At 35.4% G+C, this 21,588-nt stretch overlaps 1 protein-coding gene and 3 long non-coding RNA genes across 10 annotated transcripts in view; 2 read left to right on the top strand and 2 right to left on the bottom strand.

Annotated features, from left to right (window-relative positions):
* LOC309485233 overlaps positions 1-21,588 on the bottom strand; it is a 176,122-nt gene that overhangs the window by 127,936 nt on the left and 26,598 nt on the right. The window lies entirely within an intron of this gene.
* LOC309485208 (uncharacterized protein) overlaps positions 5,279-21,588 on the top strand; it is a 142,566-nt gene continuing 126,256 nt past the window's right edge. The window contains exons 1-3 of one of the 7 annotated variants that reach the window (XM_082151977.1): positions 5,279-5,718; positions 8,887-8,966; positions 10,394-10,690. In XM_082151977.1, coding sequence (XP_082008103.1) covers positions 5,696-5,718; positions 8,887-8,966; positions 10,394-10,690 — 400 coding nt within the window. In that variant the 5' untranslated portion in view covers positions 5,279-5,695. The remainder of the gene's footprint in view (positions 5,719-8,886; positions 8,967-10,393; positions 10,691-21,588) is intronic. The other 6 variants (XM_082151973.1, XM_082151976.1, XM_082151975.1 and 3 more) reach the window with 6 other exon arrangements.
* Positions 9,378-10,352, bottom strand: LOC309485076. Its single transcript, XR_014201047.1, has 2 exons — positions 9,666-10,352; positions 9,378-9,585 (listed from the first exon to the last, which is right to left on the bottom strand). It is a non-coding gene; the product is annotated as an uncharacterized lncRNA (long non-coding RNA).
* LOC309485234 lies at positions 12,231-13,005 on the top strand. Its single transcript, XR_014201107.1, has 3 exons — positions 12,231-12,409; positions 12,506-12,544; positions 12,868-13,005. It is a non-coding gene; the product is annotated as an uncharacterized lncRNA (long non-coding RNA).

Below are 21,588 nucleotides of genomic sequence, written 5' to 3'. Positions count from 1 at the left end.
ATACAGTATTTGGCTTTAATGACGTCAAGCCTGTGTGAACATTGAGGCGGTGCAGCAAAACCCTGTGTTTAGTGTCGCTCTTTTTTCTGACTTTCAAGGAATGTATATAACGAATGTCAATTTGGTAAGAGGTATTATACCTTAAGCACGGAAATGATTTTTACTTCTAATATTCTGTATCTGCAATTTTCTTATGGTGTGAAGTCTTTGTACAGGTTTTTTTTAATTATTAAAACAAATATAAAGTTGGAATGAATAAACACGTGATGCTCTCTAAAGATGAATATCTGGAAACTTTTTTTTATCAGGTGATGGGAACACAGAACAGCATTTACAGTATACCAGTTAAACTAGTAAAGTGGGTGTAGCTGCACATAGATGATCTGAATTCATGCCTTATTTATTTAAGTAAAATGTACTGTAAATATTTAGATATTCATAGATTTTAGAAGAGATTTGCATGATTTTAGTTTTAGTATTAGCCAAAGCCTAATGATTTTAGTATCATTATAAGTTTAGATTAACCTTGAGATTACATCTTTGAAATATGATAAATGAATTGTATTTATGAATTTGGCAGATGTTTTTATCCAAAGCGCCTTACAATCAAGGTTTATATTTGATCAGTTCATGCATTCTCTGAGAATCAAACCCATTTTCTTGTCTAACCTTTACTGCCATATACTCTTCTGTTTGAGTGACATATTTACTGAGAAATAAAATTACTAATGATCCTGATAAAAGCAAACTGTCAAGTGTCGAGAATTTAGAGTTCACATGAGATCACTTAAAATCAAGTGTGTTAAAGCAACACCAAATAACTTTTCCTCTTCGGTCCCCCTAAAATGTATTGCGACATCATAAACGAAGAAAAGCTAAATAATGACTATTGCAACGCTTGCCGTAAAGCAAGTCAAATTGGCAGTTTCTTATGTCTCATTCGAACTACAGAAAGGCGACCCGTTCTGGCAAACTTGCGGTTATAGCAGCGAATGCAGAAGTGCCTTTCACCCTGTTACGACTTGATGAACCACTGAAACGATTTTTGAAACATTATTTTAAGGTAAAAAATTATCTTTAGTGTTGCCTTAAATTCAATCAGTCCAAAACAACTGGAACGATCAGACGAAAGGACCACCATATAGTTTTCAGAGAAATTCAGTCTGGAACATATAAGAACATTCATCAATCACAGCAGAAGAGGGTCATAGATCTAAGGTTGCTTTCTCAAAGTCACTTTCCAGACCCTTCGCCCTCTCTGCTCCTCTCAGGTGGAATGAGCTGCAAAACCTCCACCTGAATATGATTAGTGTTGGTTTTATGATAAATTGCTTTTGTTCCTCTACGGTAAGTCACTTTGGATAAAGTGTCTGCTAAATGCATGATTGTAATGTAATTTCATCTCACTGTATATGTTTGATGTGCAGGCTACTCTTTGACCAGTGTATTTTTCATTCCTGATGCTGATACTGACTGACAATGATGTACAAGACTGTGAACTGTCTTTTGTTTTGACTTTCTTTTAAACCGGTGGGTGTCAGTAATCTGGCGGGGCCGGGGTCAGAATTCGGCACATGTGCCTATAACATCTAATGATTTAGCCTACTTTTAATGTGATTATAAACATTTAGAATATTGAAAATTCAACTTTACCAAACGTAAACGCAATACTTCAATCAACTTGATGTGATTAATCTCATATTTGTAGTAACCATTTCGCAGTGATATATGTGGCGTATGCAGATTTTAATCACAATAAACAGACATGTAAACTCTTAATCACATCTATTCCTCTCTGACCAAAGTACACATGTGATTGTTGTAATGTAGGCCTACACAAATGACGTTGTCAAATGCAGATTTGTAAAACAGCGATAAAGAAGGCATCACATTTTTTGGGTGATGAAGAAATTGAGTTAATGTTTAGTGACATGAATATAATGCAGTATTATAAAAACACTTTAGGCATGGCACCGAAAAAAATAATAATTCCAATATGAAATGTGTTTTGCATTTGAAATCAACTACTGTATGTGAATTGGGGTATGTGAATAATTGCGATAAAAACAAAAACATATCTTAGTGAATAAACAGAATAATGAAAATTGCATGTAAAATTGCCTAATCTGAATGAAGAGGTTTGCTCATGTTACTGCGATATTCCTCAGGCTGCTCTGGCAATTGGAAATAATCACATTATTTGGACACATGTAATAGGTTATTCTCTGACTCTGATTCTTTTTAGCTCAACCAAAATGTTATGCTTGTGCACAGGGGTTAAATTGGGATTTATTATGTGGGGGGGCTCTCCCTAGGGGGGTCCGGGGGTATGCCCTGCCAAAACAGGGATTGAAAAATCTCCTGTTTTCGGTGCTGATGCGGTGGTGACGCGTTCATGTAACATGTAACATGTTTGTTTGTTTGTTTGTTTGTTTATTGATCCAACAATCAGCTATCTCATATATATATACATAAGAGTGCTGTTCTTCCTGTGGTCAAAATCACTATTACATATCAATTTTACAAAATAAGCATGCATTCATACAACATACAACCATAAACAAAGACATTCAGTAGAAGATGAACTGAAAATATTCCTTCATTTAAGTTGGTTAAAATTTAAATCAAACTCATGAACAAAAGAACCCATGTATACTTATAGGGTCAAAAACTTTTACTTATATAACACCTTTTTAACAAAAACTGAAATAAAAAGTCATATAAGAACTTGTGTAAATAAATACAATTTCAATTTAATTTTAAAGATCATCTTACTAGCTTCATTGACCAAAAAACTAGGTAAAGAATTCCATGCTACCATGGCCCTATAGTGTAATGTTCTCTGTCCAGCTCCTGTTCTATAACCAGGCAGGAGAAATCTTCCTACTGATGACTGACGTGTGACATATTCGTGTCCATCCTGAGAAAACTTAAAATTATTAAATAAAATAACAGGAGTCCTTGTTGTTATAACATTTCTTGCAAAACCAAGAAGAGAATAATATAACCTACTTTTAACTGGTAACCAGTTTAACATATTCAACATATTACAAACTCTAGTTCTATATGAACAATTAAGCACTATACGGGCAGCTTTGTTTTGTGCCACCTGTAATCGATTGAGATTATATTCTGATGTATTGGACCATATGACTGTACAATAATCTAGAGAACCAAAGCTTCCATTAATTGTTTAATCAAATGTCTTGGTAAATATATTTTACAATATCTAATTGCAGCCATCGCTCTCCCCATTTTCTTCAACATTTCATCAATCTGATTTGTCCAGGACATACGGCTATCAATCAATACACCAAGTAACTTAACTTCTGTAACCTGTTCTATTTCTATGTCATCTAGTTTTAATTGCAGTCTTGGCTCTACTCTCCCTACCCTCTTAGAACATAATACACTACATTTTGTTTTTTCTATATTAAGTACCAATTTATTTATATTAACCCATCTCATAATACGCACTAACTCTTCATTTAAAGTCTCTTCAAGCTCTCTTGACATAAACGCGGATGAATATATGGTAGAATAATCTGCGTACATAGCAATGGAAGCATTGTTTAAAACTAAAGGTAAATCATTAGTAAATATTGAAAATAAAAGCGGCCCCAAACAACTCCCCTGTGGCACTCCACAGCTCATAACCCTCATTTCTGAGAAACCTCCATTAAAATATACACAATATTTTCTATTGGTAAGATAACTATTGATCCATGCAACAGAATCCCTGTCAAAACCATAGCAGTGCAATTTCTTAGTTAACAATTTATGGTCAAGAATATCAAAAGCAGCACTGAAATCTAGTAAAACAGAGCCCACTATCCTTCCTGCATCGATTTCTTTCAGCCATGCATCAGTCATTTGTGTTAACGCTGTAGCTGTAGAATATCCCTTCCTATAGGCATGTTGATGAGCTGTGTTCAAGTCATTTATACAAAAGTAATTTTGAATTTGCTCATATACTATTCTTTCCATGATTTTACTTAGGGTGGGTAATATACTTATCGGCCTACTATTTTTCCCTAAAAAATTCTCTTTGTGATTTTTAGGCAGTGGGATAATTTTTGCAATCTTCCACTGAGCTAGGCAGACTGATTTCTCCAAACTTAAATTTATAATATGAGAGATAGGTAGGACCAAGACATCTGCTACAGGTTTAAGCAATCTTACATCCAAATTATCAATACCTGCTGGTTTATCCTTGCTTGATCTTATTAAATTTTCTACTGTAGACACCGTGACTTTTTCAAAATGAAAACTACAAGATTTATTCATCATCAGCTTTTCAGTAATAAGTTTAGTTGAATGCTCTAGTCTACATAGTTATCATTTGTCTTCATACCATTATTTAATTTCTGAATTTTATCACTAAAATAACCACTCAGATAATTAGCAATTTCACTTGGTTTAGTAATAAAATTGCCCTCGGCCTCTAAAAAAGAAGGTGTCGATCTACCACTTTTACAACATGTAAGGGTGGCGCTGCCAATAAAGGCCTAAAAGCTGTCACAAAGAACCGGCAAAAGTAATGATTATGAATATGTAAAATATAGCAAGGAGACATTTTAATTGTTTATTAATGAACAAGTGTTTTCTAAAAATTACACATGCAGCAGTCTGTTTACTTTTTGAATTGTTCTGTTTAAAAGAAGACATTTCAAGCATTTCATTTTTTTTTTACCTCAGAATAGTTTATATCTCACAATTCTGATTTTATAACACGAAATTTCGACGAATATCATGCAATTCTTAATTTATATCTCCCAATTGGGACTTTATTACTCAGAATTGCGACTTTATTTCTCAGAATTGCGACTTTATTTCTCACAATTGTGACTTCATATCTCGCAATTCTGAGAAAAAAGGGGCGTCGCCACTTTTGAATAAGAAACAATATCAAGACTATAAAACTCTGCACATCACATTTTTGACTTTATTGATTCTGCTTTTATTCGTAATCCAATGGACCGGTCAACGGGACATAAATTAATCCTTAAAGGATGGGACTTTATGGGACATTTGCACAAAAAGAATAAATAACTTACCGTAGCATATTTAAGCAAGTTGTGCTGATTTGCGTCCAGTAGGGGTTCAGTCTTCAGCTGGCTGCAGGAGCCACCACCGGCATGTCACGTGACCTGGCAGTGGCTGGCAGTCTGCCTTGGCAAGTTTCAGAAACCATTTATTTTTGCCAGTTTTTCTGTTCCTCCCTCTCTAGCTCATTTAATATGCATCTGTTGAAATGATTATGTTATTTTGTATGATTGATGTTTTGTGGCCGGTAATCCCAATTAAAGCAGTCAAAAGGCCAGTGATCACGACTGGTTGTTTACGGACGTTGCTGGACGCTCAATCCTGCGATTAGTAGGCTACTGCGATTAGTGTAACGCGTTGCTGCATTTTTTAGATGTTCTCTTACATTTTATTATGTATGATTCATGTTTTGGCGCCGGTTATCCCAATTTAAGCAGTCAAATGGCCTTCAAAGGCGTGAAGCGAAACGTTTATGCCAGTGAGGATGAACGAATGGAAAAGTATCGGTGACTGTTATTGTACTAAATCCCCAGCCTCGAACATGATCATACTTGGCTGATTTATGCTCAAAAAAAGTTGAATTCGGCAGCGTCCAGTACCAAAGTTATATGGAGTTTTCCTGGCATTGTTTATTTTCCTTTTTCCTTGTATGGTATTGCTGTGCGTTCATACGTAAGTAAAAATATTTAATGTCATTGTAGATGTTTTTCAGAGAGTGTCAGAGCGTGATTCAGTTTATTTTACCTCAGAAATATTATTGTGTCAATTAAACCTTAGGCGCACATACAGTCGGCGCAATGTTCACGTATTCGACGAATCATCCTGTTATATTTTATCAACGATGTTTATTCATTTGGGAAAGGGAGTTGCTTGTCATATGTTTGATTCTAATATTTATCCAGTGTTTTATCGACATATTAATGATGTTACCAAGAGCGCGCGGAACGGGAGTGCTAGAGCAGCGAACACACTAATCTGACGCATGTCAGCCCGGTCTGTTTAGCTTTATAGCCCATATATTTCAATAAGCTCTGGTTTGCTGTTACTTAATACATCACTTCATAGTTACTTTATAACTTCTCCGTGTATATTTATACAGGTATTATCTGTGTATTCTGTCATATCATTTATATTTATCATCCTTATTTTGTTCTCTCACAGAAACAACTTTTATGTGTAGGGGAGAGCGGGGCACAAATTAATGCTTTTTGACTTTCTCAGTTTGTGTAAATCTACTTATGGTTCAGAGTATTTATTTTTTCCCACATTCATTTCCCACATGTCTAGTACAATTATGTGGTTTTGTTTTATTAATACAGTATATACTTTTTTCTTGATATACCCTGAAAGAATGGAAGTGAAATGTGACAACATGCCCCATAGGTGGGGTACATTGTAACATGTGTGGGGCACATTGTAACATGACCATATGACAGCTTAAAATGTTATCTGATCTAATAAAAAAAATATACAAGACAAACTAAAATATTTTATAAATAAAATACAATTATTAACTTTTTTCATATAAAATAATGGCATTTTTTAATAATTAAATATAAACTCATTTTTGAGTTTTGACTACGAACACATGAAAACACAGCTATACAACATAGTTCAAAACAAATAAATAATTAGTAATTTCTGAACATTGATTCTCAGTCTTTATTCACCTTTTTCTCATGTTTTCTCAATAGAATTAATAAAAGTATAGAATATAATAGCATATTTCTAATAGGGGCACATTGTAACGCAGTGTGACAACATGCCCCCGCCTGCACAACTGGGATTTAAACCCGGCTAGTGTCTTCTGCTAGTTAGCGAAGCATTAAAGAACTATCTCAACTGTTAAATAACATATTGGAGATTAAAATAATATCAGATTTGTCTAATTTTAAATAAACACCAAAAATAGAGATGAAAAATTTACTTAAGAAATTTACTTTAGCTAAGGTTTAATAAATGTCTATGGATATCTTCCAAAAAATGTTTTATTTTGGTGCAATTTTTTCTCTATAGTGTTGAAATGGCAACTAGTAAATACACCAAGTTTCGTCATGCAAGCATGTGTGGAAGTATTTAAAACAAGCGTGTTACAACTAGCCCCGCGTTACGATGTACCCCGCACTCCCCTAGGCTATATCCACGCAAACCTGTCTAGGACTTGCAATTTTATGGCCTAATAAATACTGAGAATGGACAAGTTCATTCTGGAGTTGCTGCAGTTCTTTCTAACTGAAGAATTAGGCCAGTTGAGTTCCAACCATCCCACTGCTATATTACAAAGCAATGATCATAAAGCCACTTTAAATAAAGTGAAAGTCTCCCTAAACATGGGAAGCACCTCGCTCAAGGCACAACAGTTGTGACTTGTATTGTTTAATGATGGAAAATATTAGACAAACTTCAATCATATTTTCACACATGGTTTAACGACTGCATGTAGAGGTGATGCAATCCATTAAAACCCCTGTTTGATGAGGGAGAGATTTCACAGTGACAGGTTCTTTCATGGGTGGGGTTTAAGTTTAGTAGAAAAAAACTCTCTCAACAGGAAAATAATCTCTAAATTGCTTTTGTTCCTTTATTGTAAGACATTTTGGATAAAAGTGTCTGCTAAATGCAGGATTGTAATGTAATGTAATTTCATTGTATATATTTGGATTCCAAACTAAGTGATTATAAATGCATGTTTATTAAAGTGAAAGTCTCCCTAAAGCATCATGGGAAGCACCTCGCTTGAGGGACAACAGTTGTGACTTGTATTGTTTGTAATGATGGAAAATATTAGCCGAACTTCATTCATATTTTGAGACATGTTTAAGGATTGCATGTAGAGGTGATGCAATCCATTAGATGAGGGAGAGATTTTGCAATGCCAGGTTCTCTCATGGGTGAATAAGGGTTCATCCAGTGAATATAATTATTTTAAATATCACAGTTGTTGTTGATGAACACAGCCCTGTGCTGATTGGACCTGGGGCCTGTTTCAGAAAGGACGTTAAGTGAAAACTCTTGAGTATGTTAACTCTGAAATGAGGGAAACTCCGGGTTTTCTGTTTCAGAATGGGAGGTATGTCAAACCCGAGGAATCAGAGTAAGTCAACGCCGTTTCTGAAAGAGACGTAACTTATACTTACCATGGCAACTTACTCTGTGAACCTAACCTGGTCGGGAGCAGGTTTTCTTAGAGTTTTTCTTATGTAGTAAATGCATCTTGATGTAAGAATGTTTAGATATTGTGACTGGAAACAACAAGACAAATAGGCTAAGTAAGAAAATATTTATTTTTTTTGCAGTGCAGTACATTCATTTATTGGGGATACTTAAATAAATTCGGCACAACACCTGTTCAAGTCGAACAAGCCTTTTGACAAACGTGACAAAAAGTCCATGTGATGTGTGTGTGACAGTTGATAAAAAGCAGCTTTACTAAACAGTGTGCCTTTCAAAGAACAAAATGTGTTTAGGTAAACAGATAAAGCAACAACACCTCCTTGTCCCCCAAAAAATCTTCAATATATGCATGCTGGTTTTGTATTATGTAATTACACATACACATTTTTTTTTACGTTTTCTCATTTCAAAATGTCTAGGAATAGCCTACTAAACTGTAGTGTGTGTGTGTGTGTGTGTGTGTGTGTGTTTTGTCTGATCAGTGTTGCAATGTTGCCGTGTTTTTGAGTTCAGCCAGTGAAGACAATGCAATAGAAATTGTGACAGCTTTCCATTCTGCCGAGCTTTCAGTAAATCATCTCTAATTCTCTAGCTCCTCCTTATTAGTCCTAGTTGTTTAGGTTTCACTCTTGATGCAAATGAATGTAATTTATTTTTCTATTGCAGAATGAAAAGCATGAATGCTGTAAATGCAGTGCAACTGTTCATTCTGGTTTGGACTTTTACTGCTGTCTGTCAAGCTGATGGTAAGAGAATAAACTTTCCCCTAGAAAGAGTGTGTGAGAATTTTGAGGAGGGAATAAATTTAAGATAATGAAGATTTTTAAAAAAATTTTTTTAATGTATTAATAAAACACAAATGGCTCTTTTTGCAAGTGTATCCATGTCAATCCATGTGTTTATGGCTCTGAGTATTACATCCAGGGATTCAAATTCAGATTTAATTTTGAACAATGTAGGGAAATCAATTACAGCCCTTGTGACCCTCCCATTACCAGAGATTAAATCATATTAAAACTCTAATGTACAAAAACACATAATGCAGTGGTTTTATTGATGAATAGGTTTTCTAATGAAAGAGTCACAGTATATTTATTATATGATTGACATGGACACAGGCTCAAGAAGTCTGATATGTTAAAACTTTAATGAGATATGAAAAAAAAACCCAGGGCCCGTATTCATAAAGAATCTTAATGTAAATAGTAGCTCCTAGTGACAAAATTCTAAGAAAATTCTTAGAAATGTGGGCGTTTACTCTTAAAATTAAAGAAAAAATCCTAGTAAAGAAAAAAGTAATTCAGAAAGCATCTTAACCCTTAAAAGAGGTCTTAAGGTCAAAATTGTTAGGAGCACGGACGAGGACTTTTAAGAGGCTTAAGAGTTTCTTTAGCAGAGGAGAAAATGGCAGAAAGACGAAGAGGGAGAAGAAATGTGTTGCAGACAATGAATAACAGTGAGTTAATAAGACGCTATAGATTAGATTGTGCAGGGATCATGTTTGTGACTGATCTTATTAGAGACACGCTAACATCTCCGACACAGCACAGAAATGCCATAGCGCCAGAAATGAAAGTAATCACTACATTACGATATTTGGCAACTGGGAAAATTCCATGTTTGATACATTAAAACCAACATTCAAACCACCACTTAAATAGACATGCCAGCAATCAGTGTAATTGGAAAGAGTGGAACAATTTTTATCATTCTAAGCCAATCAAATACCTTATAGGAAATTAACAGCATGGTAAATAAAAAAAAATAAAAGGATTTATATACACATATATAATGTGTGTGTGTGTGTGAGAACGGTCAAATAGGAAAAATTATGCATGTAATTTCAAAGTGAAGGCTTAGAATAGACCCTATACTTAAAATCACTTTTTTTTTTTTCTTCTTGGACAACCAACCAATCACAGTCTTCAAAAGATTGTGTCATACATAGCAACGGGGTCAACCCCGCCTCCTTACTAAGATGAAAGTTTTTGTCTTTTCCTTACTCAGAGTTGCTCTCAGATCGGTCCCGAATCGCTTTTAAGCTAAGACTCCTACGTAAAAGTTTTTAAGCTAAATTAAGAGTTTTCTTAGAGGATTCTTAGAATCTTTATGAATACGGGCCCAGATCTTTATTATTGTTCAGTATTATATGATATACATTGTTATTTTTCAGATGACATCAGTGTAAGCTGTGAGGATGTGACTGGATCTGTAGGGAAAGAAGTAACTCTCAACTGCAGCGTCTCTCTGAAGAAGTCTGGATGCTGCATTACAGGGTATAAGTTTTATTACACTAAGAACAAGAAATACTCAACAATCTGTAGTGATAAGTTTCCTGTGGGCTCCTGTGAACAGAGAAACAACTTCACATGCAGCTTCAGTCCAACTACAGTAATGACTGAACAATTCGGATTCTTTGTGCAAATAAATAGTGGAAAATTAGAAACAGATTTCACCGTGAACATAACAGGTACTGTATAAAATAATTTTGATTATAATTCAATAATTGTTTGCAAATGTAAATTTTTATGATGTTTGATTGCTGGTTTGCCAATTTTTGCTGTTTTGTGATGCTCTGTAATCAGTTTTAACGGTCTAAGTGCATGGTCTAAAGCGCAATTGCACCAAGCAAAAATCTTAATCCACTTTTTCTAGTTTAACGATAGGAAAAATGGTCAGCGCTCCCGGCGCATGGTCTTAAAAGGTTGGACCTATTCTCTTAAAGGAACACTCCACCGTTTTTCATATTAAACAATGTTATTCCCTTAACTAAGACGAGTTGATACCTCTCTCGTCTCAGTGCGTGCACTCAATCGCTCTGGCGCGCGGCGACACTTTGATAGCACTTAGCTTAGCCCAGTTCATTCATTAGGGACCAAACAGAGATGAAGTTAGAAGCGACCAAACACCTCCACGTTTTCACTATTTAAATACAGTTACACGAGTAGTTACACGACCAAGTATGGTGACACAAAATAAAACATGGCGCTTTTCTAAGCGGGTAAAAAGGATAACTATAATGTATGGCGGAATAGCACTTGAAGCACTTCGACTCGGCGCAGTAAAAAGTCACGCCTTAAAAATCCTCTCACTCTCACTTCTGTCATCAGAACCAACGTGACTTTTTACTGCGCCGAGTCGAAGTGCTCCCGAGTCCCAAGTGCTATTCCGAAAAATTTGTCCACAAATGGGTTAAAAGAAACAGTCAGGATGTTGCATGCAGAGACTGTAGTGTATATATTGCTATTGAATATATAAGCTATAATTCATAATAAATAATAAAATATGTGACCCTCCCATTACCAGAGATTAAATCCTTTTCAAACTCTAATGTACAAAAGCACATAATGCAGTGGTTTAATTTATGAATAGGTTCTCTAATGAAAGAGTCAATGTTTATTATATGATTCACATGGACACAGACACATGATGTCCGGATGTGTTCAAAACACACACAAAAAAATATATACTAAAGATACTATATATCGTCACATTCCTAAAATAATTTCCCAAGTCATTTTTTCAGGTTTCTCAGAAAACACAAAAAACTGAACCTAACTTCAGAGGCCGAGCAGATTTTCATTCTTCTTGATGCAAAACTGCCATCTTGAAAAGCTTGCAAGCTTGAAAAGTCTCATTGTCTTTTGACTTAGGCAAAATAAAACAGCCTAAGTCACACTCTTGACATAGGCCATTACACTACAGGGGTAGAATTGCATGATCTGTTCAACTGAGAATGTGGGTGATTTTACCAGAGGTGGCCAGCAGCATTATGAGGAGATGACTTATGCAAAAAAATTACTTAGGCAATTATTTTAGGAAGGTGACGATATATAAACTATTTTTTATTATTGTTCAGTTGCTGTATTATATGATATACTCTGTTATTTTTCAGGTGACATCAGTGTAAGCTGTGAGAATGTGACTGGATCTGTGGGTGAAGTAGTAAATTTCAACTGCAGCGTCTCTCTGAAGAAGTCTGGATGCTGCATTACAGTGTATGAGTTTTATTACACTAAGGACAAGAATTACTCAATCTGTAGAGAAGAGTTTCCTAAAGGCTCCTGTGAACAGAGAAACAGCTTCACATGCAGCTTCAGTCCAACTACAGTAATGACTGGACCGTTCAGATTCTTTGTGCAAACAAATTGTGGAAATAAAAGAACAGAATTCACTGTGGATATAACAGGTACAGTATTTAATACAGCTGTTTATAATTCAATAAATGTTTGCAACTCTACATTTATTTTCAATCTACTAACAGTGGTTTAAAATCTGTTAACAGAGACCAGTAAACATGGACCTGAAGATCCTGGAAAGAAAGGTATACATTCTATTATTGATTTTTGAGCTCCATGTGACACAGAAAACTGCTCTATAGTCTCTTTTCAGCATATTTATCATTTTAAAAGTCATAGTTTCCAATTTGTGAAATCTCTCAAGATATTTCAATCCGCATGATTTTATAGATGTTTAGATCTGGTCTGTGTGTCAAGAAATCAGTTTGATCAGATTCTCAGCAGCAGAAATGTTTTGTGAAGTTTGTGTGGAGAATCTGACTGATGTTTGATAGGATGAAGTTGAAGTTGAGTTTATGATTTAAACAATTATTTAAACCGTTAATTGCACCTTTTTTTCATGGATTAGAAGAGGATCCTCCATCTAATGATTTTGTTATCGCTGTAGTTGTGGGCTGTTTCATCATCATCGTCATCATCGTCATCATCATCATAATGACAATCATTTACAAAAGTAAACGAAACTACAGAAAATGATGATGACAAGAGCAACTGTCCAGAAAATGAGATCTGACTCAGCAGAATAAAAGTATTGACTTTAGTTTGACTTTAAATGTGAAGATCATGAAAGACAAAAGCTTTATAGGAACTCCAGTAAACTATATCTGTACATACAGTATCTGTTCAACCTCAAACTACTGAACTATATAACTCTATATAATCTATCTATATAATAGTGTAGGTTTTAAAACTCTGTTTCTGTTTTATATTGATTTCTGGGAAACAATTATATATCATTGATCTCTATTTGTGTGTGTGTGTGTGTGTGTGTGTGTGTGTGTGTGTGTGTGTGTGTGTGTGTGTGTGTGTGTGTGTGTGTACAGTATAACATTGTTACATAGTGCTTATATTGCTTAAATATTAATTCGATGGATTAGTGGCCCAAGAAAATATGATCGATCATCACTGTCTGAATAAGCTTGAGTAAGCCTACAGTGCACATCCCTATTAAATGCACACACACACAGTACTGAGGTATACTTATACTAAATTGATGTATGCTGTAAATGCAATAAACATTTTAATAATATGTCTTCTCAGTTACTTCTAGATTATTATTATTACTATTTTATTTTATTTTTTTACAACATATAAAAAAAAAATAAAAAAATGTGTGGATACTGATCTGGAAATGGAAGAACCGCAGTGGTTCTTTGCAGAACCTTAAATAAAAAGAGTTATTTGTAGTACCAGAAAAGGTTCTTTATGGCACTAAGAAAAAAATGGTTCTTTAAAGAACTTTTCACAAAACGGTTCTCCAGGGAACCAACAATGTTTCTTCTGTGTCATCACGTGAAAAACCCTTTTTCCTGGTACCTTTATTTTTAATAAAGTCAAGCCTGTGTGAACATTAAGAAGCAATGCAATAAAAATAATGAATGTCAATTTTGAATTTAGTAAATTATATCAAAGTTTTTTTAATAAATAAAATATATATTTTTTTACTTTTAATATTATGTACCTGCAATTTTCTAATGCTGGAAACAATGTGGTTTTGTACAGGATTCTTTATAAGAAAAATTGAATGAATAAACACGCCTGTGATACTCTCAAAAGATGAATATCAGGAAACTTTGTTTTTCTCATCACATACAGTATACCAGTAAAACTAAAGTGGGTGAAGGGTAGCCGCACAGAGATCATCTGAATTTATGCCAATAGATATTCATAGATTTGAGGAGATTTGCAGAATGATTTCAGTTTTAGTATAAGCCAAAGCCTAATGATTTTATTATAAGTTTAGATCAACCTTGAGATTCGTTTTCTGAAATATGAGCAATGAATTATATTTATGAATTTGGCAGATGTTTTTATCCAACAGCACCATACAATCAATGTTTACATTTGATCAGTTTATGCATTCTCTGAGAATCAAACCCATTAACTTGTCTAACCTTTACCACCATATACTCTTCTGTTTGCGTGACATGTTTACAGTTCTGAGGAAGAAAACTAAATGATCCTACATCTGATAAAAGCAAACAACTGTCAAGTGCCAAGCATTCAGAGCTGAGATCAAATCACTCATTCATCAGATAAAATCAAGTGTGTTGAATTCAATCACTCATTTTGAGTTCACAACAACAAACGAGAAACGATCAGATGAAAGGGTCATAGAGTGTGTGTGTGTGTGTGTGTGTGTGTGTGTGTGTTGGTGTGTGTGTGTGTGTGTGTGTGTGTGTGATAACATGCCAGTGAGAACAGATGGAAAAACTGACTGACTGATTGATTTAAAAACTGAACAAATAATGACATCTTATTTTCATTTAAGTTTGTCAGTACCTATTTAATATCTACTGCAAGGTGGCTGATAGCTGATATAATGCATGCAATTTAAGAATTACAACTTGCTTGATGTCAAGCAAATTCACGAAATTGCTAAATTCAAAACCTATTTTACTCAATATTTACTGAAATAAAGGGCCTACTATATAAACAACAAACTATACTATAAAATATGTATTTAAATGTTAGATTTAAAAAGGACAAAGCACAAATAAAAATACATTTAAATTAATAATAAATAAAATAATAATACTTATTATTTACAATATTACAAATAAATAATAAGTGAGGTCATCAAAATGTCACTCAGCATTGTAATAAAATAATGATTCACTCTTTTTAGTTTGTAAACATGCCTGAAACACGCACAGCTTTGTGTAATATTTGAGCTTTTCTTTCACTTCTCTGAATCACCACAGAGCTCCGGTTTACTTTCTCCGGATATGTTTCATCATTTCATAATCTATCATTATATAGCAACAACAATAACACCACAGTGATATTAACACACTTAAGGGTTCAGCTTTTTAAAAGGAGTGGTCATTTTCAGGTGACACCCCATAGACACAGCTCGATTATTATTACTCATTACTCAAAAAAGTTTGTTTCCAGAAGAAAATAGCGTCACAGTCCAGCTTAAGTAAGTTCAGTGATGTGTCATTTTTGTTTTAAAAAAGTTATTAATTTAGTTAATATATATATATATATATATATATATATATATAAATATATATATATATATATTCAGTTATTGTATAACAGTGTCACAGTGCCTTCACAGGGGAGAATCTAGTTGTCGTGTCTAGGTGCAGGTCCTCCATCTGGTCTGGATACGGCCCGGATCCATCTGATTACAGTAAACCTCGGAATAAACAGAAAGATTAACATTAGCGTCGATGCTATTCTTCTTATGATGAAACGAGTACATCCGGTGTTATAGGAAGTGTTCCCGGTTCCGGCTGACCTAGTTTATGCAGCCTAATAATCATTTAACTGATTTGAATAATTAATGTATAATTTTCTATGTGTATGCCAGGTCAAAGAGATGTGTTTTTTTTGTCTAGATCTGAACTGACAGAGTGTGTCTGCTTCCCATACAATGTTAGGAAGACTATTCCAAAGTTTTGGTGCTAAATAGGAAAAGGATCTACCGTCAGCAGTTGATTTTGATATTCTAGGTATTATCAACTGGCCAGAATTTGAGATCACGATAGACGTGAAGGACTATAATGCGTTAAGAGCTCGCTCAAGTACTGTGGAGCTAAACCATTTAGTGCTTTGTAAGTAATCAGCAATATTTTAAAATGTATACGATGTTTAATAGGGAGAACCGGGCTAATACGATCATAGTTCCTGGTTCTAGTAAGAACTCTAACTGCTGTGTTTTGGACCAGCTGTAGTTTGTTTATTAAGCGCGCAGGGCAACCACCCATAAGAGCATTACAATAATCTAACCTTGAGGTCATGAACGCATTAACTAACTGTTCCGCATTTTTCATTGAAAGCATATGTCGTAATTTAGATATTTTTTAAGATGGAAGAATGCAGTTTTACAGATGCTAGAAACGTTAATTTGAAATGAAAGATTGGTATCAAAGAGAAAACCCAGGTTCCTAACCAACGACGAAGACTTGACAGAGCAGCCATCAATTGTAAGACAGTATTCTAGGTTAGTACGTGCAGAGGTTTTTGGTCCAATCATTAGAAACTCCGTTTTTTCAGAATTAAGTAGTAGGAAATTACTAGCCATCCAAATTTTTATATCAGCCAATGAATTCTGTTAATTTCTTGAATTGGCAAGTTTCGTCGGGGAGTGAAGAGATATACAGGGTGGGCCATTTATATGGATACACCGTGGTGGCATGGGAGTGGTTGGTGATATTGAGGTCCTGTTTGTGGCACATTAGTATATGTCATGGTCACCACCCATCTTGAGGAGTTTGCCCCCTCACATGTACTGGTGTGCCACAAACGGGACTTTGGTGTCACCAGCCATTCCCATGTTGTTGCGGTGTATCCATATAAATGGCCCACCCTGTAGAGCTGAGTATCATCGGCATAACAGTGAAAACTAATCCCATGCTTCCTAATGATATCTCCTAATGGTAGCATGTATAGAGTGAACATCAACGGTCCTAGTACTGAGCCTTGTGGTACGCCATACTGAACTTGTGATCGATAAGACATCTCTTCATTTACTGCTACAAACTGATAACGGTCAGATAAGTATGATTTAAACCATGCTAATGCAATTCCACTAATGCCAACAAAATTTTCGAGTCTATTTAAAAGAATGTTGTGGTCGATAGTGTCAATGCAGCAGTAAGACCAAGTAACACTAATAGAGAGATACAACCACGATCGTATGATAAGAGCAAATCATTTGTAACTCTAATGAGAGCAGTCTCAGTACTATGGTACGGTCTTTTACTATTACAGTGAAAGTTTCCCTAAAGCATCATGGGAAGCACCTCGCTTGAGGCACAATGGTCGTGGCTTGTATTGTTTGTAATGATGGAAAATTTAATACAAACTGTATTCATACTGTGACGCATGATTTAAGACTCAGTTTGCATGTTGAAGTGATGCAATCCATAAACCACCCGTTTACGTTTGATGAAGGAGAGATTCTAGATTAACAGGCTGGTCCTGTCATGTCACTGCTGTAAAATCACTAACAATCAGGTCATGATTTTCTGTACATTTTTTGGGTTTTGTAAGTGATTTAAGTCTTAGAAAATGCATCCAATTTTCGCAAAAAAATGGCTCAGATAATCTTTCTTCACATAAAAAAGTCACCAGTTGGATTGTTGATGTTCAACACCATTCTCCAGAACAATATTTACCCTTTTGAACCACAGAGATCAGAGCAATCTCAGTCTGTTGGAGAACAGATAGACAGACATGTCGTTTGAGTATCAGCCAAACGCTCCTGCAAAAGATGTGTTGAATCAAAGACATTGAGGAGAATATCACTGTCTCATAGGCTGAAGTTGTGTTTATGGTTTAAAAAAGATTAAATGCACCTTCCAAGAGAAATTCAGCCTGGAACATATCAAGAACTTTTCAGCAATTGACAGCCGAAGAGGGTCATAGATCTAACGTTGCTTTCTCAAAGTCACTGTCCAGACCCTTCGCCCTCTCTGCTCCTCTCAGGTGGAATGAGCTGCAAAACCTCCACCTGAATATGATTAGTGTTGGTTCTATGATAAACTGCTTTTGTTCCCCTATTGTAAATCACTTTGGATAAATGCATGATTGTAATGTAATTTCATCTCATTATGTTTGTTGTGCAGACTACTCTTTGACCAATGTATTTTTCAGTGGCTGATGCTGTGGTCAGGGGTGTTCACTGATATGCTCACACAAAAATCGCTGCAAAAGATGCTTTCCAACAGGTTTTATTGTAGTTTTTCATCCAATACAAGTCAATGGAGTTGGACAAAAACTACGATAAAACCTGTTGGAAAGCATCTTTTGCAGCGATTTTTGTGTGAGCATATCAGTGAACACCCCTGACCACTCGGTGAGTTTCACGTCTTTGTAAACGAAAGTTTAATGCGTTTTAGGAAGGATTGTTCCAGTGCACATATGCAGCCATTCTGGAGGTGGGGGGGAAAGCAAAAGAAACCTAAAATTCTCGGGACAGCAGCATGTGTCCAAAATGTAATCTTAACCGTTCTATTTCATCAGAAACGATCTGTAAACTGGGCTTTAAGTGTAAAATACCAAACTTGTTCTTTAAGTGTTTTGTTTTGACTTTCTTTTAAACCAGTTAGCTGTCAGTCAGTGTGCCTCAGACAATAACATCTCACACGGACTATTATTAGCTCAACCAAGCTTTCACACTTGAACTGTTTGCCTGTCCCGATGGCAGGAATTTGAGCCCAGTGGGGTGAATGGAAAACTGTGGGCGAGACACAGAACTGCTATTGCACAACAAGGATTCCAAAGTGATTATAAATGAGTGTTTATTACAGTGAAAGTTTCCCTAAAGCATCATAGGAAACACCTCACTTGATGTGGCTTGTATTGTTTGTAACGATGGAAAATATTAATTAGACAAACTGCATTCATATTTTGACACATGGCACAATCTATTGAAAACCTGTTTAACCTTGATGTGGGAGAGATTTTGCAGTGACAGGTTCTCTCATGGGTGAATAAGGAATCCTACAATTAATTTAATTATTTTAAATATCACTTTGTTGTTCAAAAGCAACCTTAATAAACAATGTGCCTTATACAAAGAAAAAAAAAGGTATTCAGGTAAACAGATTAAGCAACAACACCTCATTGATTGAAGAGGGCCATGCATAGTTGTAGAACCAAGTCCAGTTTATTCATCTACTTATATTTATTAATCTATTGAAAATTCTTGACATTAAACAGTGTAACACATCGACAACTTTAATAGCTAAACAGAAAGGGAATCCGTATCCAATGCCGTAACCATTATCTTGAAAATTGGGACAAGTTGAGTCCCACAGAACGGTAAACGAACTAAAATTGTAACGGGGCGAACAAGACGTGAGACACGCGGATCCAAATGCAAGGCTTTATTCCAAAACATGGTCATCATACAGGCAGGGTCAATAAACAGCAAACAGGCAGAGGTATGACACAGAATAAACCTTAGGGCAAGCGTGGGTAGACGATCGACGAACAATATCCAACAGGGGCAAGGCAAGGAGAGGTAATCCAGGTAAACAGCAATGATCCAAACGAGGTGCAAAGAGAGTCCAAAGAGCTAGGCTAAAGGTTAATCCAGGAAACACGGGCAAGAATCAGAACACAGGAAAACACAAAGGACAAGACAAGACTAAGATCACTTGACGTGCTCTGTAGAGAAGCTAACACTAGGGGAGTACTAAACACAATTCAATACTCCACAACAGGGAGAGAGCTTCTTCTTGTTTTTGTTTTTTTACGGCGGATCGCAAACAAATATGTGCATTACCGCCACCTATCTCAGAAATGGACCATTGACACTTTCCTATACTTCTTTAACCTATCAACCGACATAAATTCCCCTTATTTACCCGCATAGAGGCTTCATAGAATTTCCTCCGGTGCTGCGTGTTCAGCTCCTCCATCCACTCTCAGCCCCCATGACAGGAAAGAAAAAAAGAAAGAAAAAAACCTCATTTAAATACGCTTATTTAACCCAGTATTTCCCAAATATCCTACCATTAAATTTATTATACTCCTATCTGACTTTAATACATTTTGAATTGTAAACTTAACTCCTATATTATTTAATTCCTCCTTCAACTCTTTCATTTCAACATTATATCTCCTACAGTGCATTAATACATACTCAACTGTTTCACTAACTTCACATACCTCACATAAACCTGGTGGATGCTTACTTATTAAGTGCAATGTACTATTCAATCTTCCCTTACCCACTGACTGTTGACTGTATTTGATGCATATGTCTACCTTTTATTTCATTATCCCAATATTGCTGCCATATTTTCAGAATATTCTTTTTAATAATTGATTTAATTTCTGACCTACTAAATAAAATCTGTATATCTACCATTTCTCGTTCTATTGCCTTTTTTGCTAATGCATCAGCCTCCTTATTACCTCTCAACCCAATATGAGCTGGAACCCACAAAAAATGTACCCTTAAACTAGCTTGTTTGATTGAATATAATTCTTGAATTATCTCTATTACCATATCCTGCCTTGTTTCTGACTTCATCTCCTTCAAACTTATTAGAGCTGAACTACAATCTGAACATATTACTGCCTTGGATATTTTAACTTCCCTAATCCACCTTATTGCCATAATTATTGCAAACATCTCTCCAGTATACACCAATAAACAATCTGATATCCTTTTATTCTTATACACTTTAACCTTTGGAATAATGAATGCATAACCCACATGACCAGTTTTGGAATATTTTGAAAGGGAGAGAGCTTATAAAGTCCAAGGCTGAGTGTGAGATAGTGTGTGATAGTTATCAGGTGTGAGTGTGATTAGTGGAATCAGCTGTGTGTGGCATCAATGCAATGAATGATGGGGATTGTAGTGAAGTGCAAGAGTCCATGCTGTGAGTGGGCGACCTCTGGTGGTGACCAACCGGAAGTGCAGTGACCAGATTCACGTCAAAAATAAGTTTTATTATTTATATATATATGTGTGTGTGTGTGTGTGTGTGTGTGTGTGTGTGTGTGTGTGTGTGTGTGTGTGTGTGTGTGTGTGTGTGTGTGTGTGTGTGTGTGTGTGTGTGTGTGTGTGTGTGTGTGTGTGTGTGTGTGTGTGTGTGTGTGTGTGTGTGTGAAGTATTAAATTTGAACCATTTGCAAATATATTTTTATTTTTAAATAAAAGAAGTTGAGTAGTTTACATCACTGGATACTGTTGGTCGTTTTCCATTTCTATCTTAATATGTCATTTATTTTAATTTAATATCAAATAGCCCATTAAATGTTTAGCTACGTCCTCATTCTCCTTCGTCTTTAAAACTGTGCTTAAAACATTTAAACGTACACTATGGAATTTTTTCTCCACTAGGGGTCGCTAACCTATTTACAATAACAAAGGCGTAGTTTGATGACGCAACATTTGCTAAGAATTATGGATCTTGTCGTCAACGTCAAGCCGACCGATCTAATAATGTTTATGGATGACTGAATACATCGATGCTTTTATCATGACTGTGATATGAAGCAGTTCGGGATTGCTAAGAGACAGCTATCAGCTCCACACGCGACGCGAGTCCCGCAGATATAAAAGGAATATGGACATTTCATTCTTCCGAACTAC

This window comes from Leuciscus leuciscus (genome assembly GCF_965113295.1).
Source record: "Leuciscus leuciscus genome assembly, chromosome: 21".
NCBI lineage: Eukaryota > Metazoa > Chordata > Actinopteri > Cypriniformes > Leuciscidae > Leuciscus > Leuciscus leuciscus.
The sequence above is the reverse complement of the archived record's forward strand: the minus strand, read 5'-3'. Positions and strand labels throughout refer to the sequence as shown.